The 6,000-nt window shown below is 33.2% G+C and overlaps 1 protein-coding gene across 1 annotated transcript in view; it reads right to left on the bottom strand.

Annotated features, from left to right (window-relative positions):
• Nucleotides 1-177: 177 nt before the first annotated feature.
• Nucleotides 178-6,000, bottom strand: part of LOC148283452 (kin of IRRE-like protein 2) — a gene marked incomplete at its 3' end in the record, with an annotated part of 92,514 nt that continues 86,691 nt past the window's right edge. The window contains exon 5 of the mRNA XM_088243858.1: nucleotides 178-345. Within this exon, the coding sequence (XP_088099984.1) occupies nucleotides 178-345 (168 nt within the window). The remainder of the gene's footprint in view (nucleotides 346-6,000) is intronic.

Here is a 6,000-nt window from a genome sequence, read left to right as displayed (position 1 = left end):
CGCAGGGCCGATAAAACAATGTCCGGAGGGCCGATTGCATGAGGCCCGAAGGGCTGAATTCCCTAGTATGTAACAGTTGGTGAGAGCCGACTGTTCCCTTCTAGTAATAATAATTTTGTCTTAAAACAGTACGGTGAAAAATTAATAGCACTGCACAAAACGTTTTTTTTTTTTTACCTCCAATTTCTTTGTCTCCAACAGTCCACACGAGCTGAGGAGCGGGCCTCCCACCCTTGGCCTTGCACTCCACGCTAACCTGACTTCCTTCTAGCAGCCCTCCCAGAGCAGACCCTCGGCTGACCTCGTTGCCTACTTGGTCGAAGACGTTTAGTGCTGTAGGCTTCACTGGAAATAGAAAAAAACTTGTTTACCGTCATTATCAGTTTCTTCAACATCGCCATCGGCATCATCATCACTCTCCTTTCCGCACTCAGTGGTGATACGGCACTGCATTGGTAAACCAAACGCGTCATAGTTCGATCACTAGTTACATGAAGGAAAAGTGATCAGTCATACACTTTAGGTGCCAGTCCTGGAGCAATAAAATATTGCAATTCAAAAACCTCAAGAATGGTGGGTGAACGCGCCAACCGCTACACAGCGAGGTGAATTTCTCTACACGCGACTTCCTTATTCAGGATTTTTACCTAAGAGCAGCCATCGAGTCGAAAATACTCGTGCAGGGTTCTGGTTAAATTACAGGTATTACAAATTACAGATTCAGCTTTGTAATTTGTAATACCTCGGTAGATAAACACAGACGAAAATTAAGCATACCGTCTTAGTAATTGTAAAAAGTCATGTAAATATCATGCTCAAGCGAGCATTTTTTATTTATTTTTTTATTTTAATTTGTTCATTTTGTTCATTAACGCCCAAAGGGCATTTACAAAAAATAAAATACACGCTAACATACTAAATAATAAACACAGAATATACAGAAAAAATATGTAAAATTAGTTAGAAAGGATATAATAAAAAGTTTTACAAAGTAAAAAAAAAACAATAATAACACAGGTATGCAAGAAAAACAGGAAGCATATAAACAAAAAATGCAAAGATATAAGCTTATGAAATAAATTATGTAAAGCAAACACAGTAAATAAAGTGTTACGGTAAGCAAGAAAGACAAATTTAAGTTAAATTAATAAACAAGCAAGCATATATTCTCACGAAAAAATAAGAAACAAAAATATGTTTATATGAAATGCGTATTTGCCAATACTACAATTCAATTTGCCAATACTACAATACCATTATCCATAAGGACAATTAGTAAGTTCTCACAATATAAAATTGCTATTAAGAAATGGATAGTGGAGGTGGGTTGCGCACGGATCGATGAGTGGATCAAGCCAAATAGGTAAAATGTGTGTACTGTTTATGAAATTTGTTCTATTGGTCTATATAAATTGGTTATGTTTTTTATGATTATTTTAGTGTATATTGTTTATTACGTTAATGATAATAAGGTTAATTTGATTAATAAGGAGTAACAAATGTGTATTATATAAATCTATGAAGGCGCTGCCGGTTCGAGGAATTCTGTGGCTCTGTATCATTTTGGAACATAGAAAAAGTGATGAATTCAAAAATTTATTGGAACATGGTTATAACACAAGATTCACACAAAATGAAGGTTTAGTGATTCCAAAGACAAGAAACAAATATGGGACAAGAACTTTAAAATATGTCGTTCAAGTTATGTTCAATTTGTTACCAAACAATCTGAGAAATGGCACTACCAAAAGTGACAAGGGCAAAATAATAGACTGGCTATTCGATCAGGAGTTTATATATTAAAAAAAAATTAATATTTGTAAATATATATATATATAAAATAGAATTTATAACTTAGTAATATTCTCATGGATGTTTATGTGTGTATATGTATGTTCACATGTATGTATGTATGTATGTATGTATGTATGTGTATATATGTGTATATATGTATGTGTATATATGTGTAAATATGTATGTATGGATATGTATGTGTGCATGTACGGGTATAAATATGTATGGATATGGATGAGGATGATATATAGATATAGACTTACATATAGATATAGATATAGATATAGATATAGATATAGATATAGATATAGATATAGATATAGATATAGATATAGATATAGATATAGATATAGATATAGATATAGATATAGATATAGATATAGATATAGATATGGATATAGATATAGATATGGATATGGATATAGATATAGATATGGATATGTTAATAAATAATGTTATTAATTAAATGCTTTGTGCCTATTAAATATGTACACACTTCTGTTTAAAATTTTGGTACTCCGGTTCTGTATTTATTTATTTTTTATCTTAAAATTGCGTGATCATTCACTTATTTTTTGCTTTTTTTTTACATCTTCTAAATATTTTTTTTGAAAGCATCAATTACATGTACTTTTTTTTCGCTCCCTATATCTAAGTTAGTAGTAATTATTATTATAAAACCATGTAGGACTATCATATGATTAATTGTAATGGATCTTTACCGACAAGCCATATTCATTGGCTTGGTGAGTCCTGTAAAAAAAAAAAAAATTCAAAAATGTCTTAAAATAACTAAAATGTAATATTGTATGTAAATAATAAATAAATAAATAAATTACGTTTTTTCTGTTGTTATTATTATGTTAACTTTGTTAAATAGCTAATTTAAGGCATGTTTCACATTTCGTACAATGTTTCCCTCGGCACGGGACACCCCAGCGAAGGAACATTATTCTGTATAAAAAAAGAATACAAACAATGTAAAAGTATAAATAAATGCTCCAAAACGTATTTTTTAAATCTATACAGAACACAGCGCGACAGATTGGCCTTTCTTCGCGGTTGATTCTTATCAATATTCGATTTTGTCCGCAGAATAAAATCGTAAGTGCATTATCGAACCACTTAGGAGAATAAAATGATTGACAGGCATACAAATTTATCGAATTTCTTCTAAGTGCCGTTTCCCCTATATTTCATTCTAAAGAAGGTCTGTCAACGCGAAAAGCATTTTAGAATTTCATACGACAGTCTTCGTCCGCATAAATAAAATTAAAATCGCAAGGGCTCGGAAGTATAATAAATCGGCACGTTATTATTTTACTAGCTGCATTCATATTAAGCAAATATTGCTTTGGTGTCAACAGTAAGGAAATTCAGTGTTTTTTTTATTTGTTAAAAGACTATCAAATTAACCCAAAAGCAAGTTTAAAAAAATATATATTTATTTGTTCTTTTACAATATTATGTATGATTTTCTTTACATTTTTTTTGTTTATTTACAATATTTTCGTTTACATTTAGTACATTTTTTATTACATAATATAACAACAGAGATTAAATACATTTTAGAGAAGGTAATATAGAAGTCTAGGCATCTACAGGGCTTATGACCTGTCATTGTCATTGTAAATGTCCCGATTTTTAAAAATCACTAAGATAGACCGGATCTTGTCTTGAGGTCCTAATTTTTATTTTTTTGTCCTAGATTTAATATTATTTAGTTGTATTTTATTTTATCAGTGCCTGTATTTATTATAAGAAATTATATTTATCATCGTTAGAATGGACTGCATAAGTCCGTCAAATAAATAAATTATCTGGTTTAAGTGACCACTTTGCACACTGTGTTACATTCACCATTCTGCCCGTATTTGAACATCAATATTCCTTCAATTTATTCATCTGTTGATGTTTGTGAAGTTAAAGAGAAAACCTTTATTTATACGGGTAAGATTCATCTAATTGAATTATTAATTTACCTACATACTAGGCAACGCCTGCATTTTTTTTCAATTTCAATACTTCTTCATGGACCAGCTTGATTTATCAACAATATTTTGAGTTTGTCCAAATTTTTGGCCACTTAAACCAGCCAATGACAGGTCAGAAGCCCTATAAATGCCTAGACTTCCATATTCCTTTCTCTGAAGCGTTCTCCGTCTCAGATTTAGTTTGTTAACGTTAACTTTATGGTGAAACATTTTACTAAATGTTATTGAATATTTGTATATAACCATATTTGTACTTGCATCAAAATGTGAAGGTGGGGAAGGGAATCGGTAGTGTATCTTCGTAATCGCTCGGGAGAAATTATCTTCAACCACGACGTCATAATGAAGTTATGTTACTTTAGTGCGTAGAAATGTGTATCGTGACGTACCTTTCCCCTTGTTCCATGTCGATGTACTTATCCAAAACTTGAAGGTGGGGGGTCGGTAGTGTATCTTTATTATCGCGGGAGGGATTCGGCGCTAGAGTTTGGCAACGAAAAGGCTAACGAAAAGGCTCGGGAGGCTACGCTCAAGAATACAGCCCCTGGTTTCGCTGATTTTCCGCTCCATTTTGCCAAAAGGAAAATTACAAGCAGGACCCTTCAACTCTGCAACGATCGTTATTTGAGTTAACCTGGAAGTATTACTAAAATGTTTTTCCCTGCAATTCTCCATGGCTATGATTTCAGGAGAACGCAGAAAGCTGGTTACGAGCTCACCCAGATTATCACGGGTCATGGTGGGTTCATGAGCTACCTGAATCGCTTCAAGCTCTCCGAGATCGACAGCTGCCCATGCGACGATGAAACTCCTCAAAATGTCTCTCACCTGTTGATGCATTGCCCCTTTTTTAGCTTTCAAAGACAACAGCTGGAGGCGCGATGCAGAAGCCTGGGTGAAGATCTAAGCGAAATCCCATCGGTGATAGGTAATAAAGAACTCACACGAGAGGTAGTATCATACATGGTCAATATAATGCAGAAAATTGGTAAAATAAACCAAAGTAGGGAACAAAATGCCGAACACTCTTCTAGTGGAACGGCAGGCCTGTTGACTGCTGCCAACAGGCCGGCTTCTCCTGAAAAGTTTTCAGTGGTTTCCTCACATGAGCAAATGCCGAGAAGTTCCTGATTTGCCCACTTTAGAATATCCTTCCTGATCCCAAAAACTTCGCTAAAATTTAAAGAAATTTAACTGCAGAAAAATCCTCTTTTTGAAATAAAAACCTTGTAGAATAGCCCAGAACGAGCGTAGAATCATATTCGAATACATTGGACTGTGTTAAAAAATTCCTCCACTTTGCCCCACTATCGTGAAGTCGCCGCGTAATGTTGCCAGATGGGAAAAAATATAATCATAAAACAAATGTAAGTTTTAAAAAAAGAACATTTGTTAATTTCTATAAAATGTTATTGTGCACGCGGAAACATTGATTGACACAACAGAGTAGATAAGTAAAGGATCATTTGATAAGAGTAATTGAATTAATGAACTTTAAACTTAAAAGATAAAACAAATTTTATTTGACGAATATTTAAAACGAATATTTTTATAACATGTTAAATAATATTTGATGTTTTAAAGTTAATGTCGGTCAAATTTCCACCACGGCGTTGATTAAACCGAGGTCTAATTTTCATTAGTCCTCTCATTAGATGAGCAAAGTAGAGTAAAAAAAAATAAATGTCTATTTTTTTTCTTCGACAATCTGACAGACGGAAAAATAATTCAATTTTTAAGTAATGCATTTGCTACTTACACATACATTTGCTATGCTAATTACACAAGAAATGTGATCCCATCCTGTTTCTTTAAGATCTCAGCAGTATTTCTACATATTAAAACGACACAATACGGCATAGTTTAATTCAAATCTGGAGTTGCGTACTGAGCGACGTCTACAAAGAAACCTATGGGTTAAAACGTAAAACTACTCTTTTAAGAGTAGTTTAGTCGCCTGTTTGATGCGCGTATGCGGTTTCTGGACTATTCTTAATTCTATGTTATAAGCAATGTAAAAAATAATGCAACTCTCATATAAAAAATAAATCATGAAAAAAATCGCTTAAGAGATATTTTTTTTCAACTGTACCGTCATGGTGAAGATATAACGTCCTTAGCTTCCCATCATAATCGCGGCCCAGATACGAAGCAAAGTGTTAACGCATGCAAACAATAAAAGCCCCCAAATTAATCACTCTAGGGGGTAGAG

Source organism: Micrasema longulum, unplaced genomic scaffold, assembly GCF_059751315.1.
Source record: "Micrasema longulum isolate JH-2025_06_02 unplaced genomic scaffold, ASM5975131v1 h1tg000237l, whole genome shotgun sequence".
Lineage (NCBI taxonomy): Eukaryota > Metazoa > Arthropoda > Insecta > Trichoptera > Brachycentridae > Micrasema > Micrasema longulum.
Note: the sequence above shows the minus strand (reverse complement) of the source record. Positions and strands in the feature narration are given on the sequence as shown.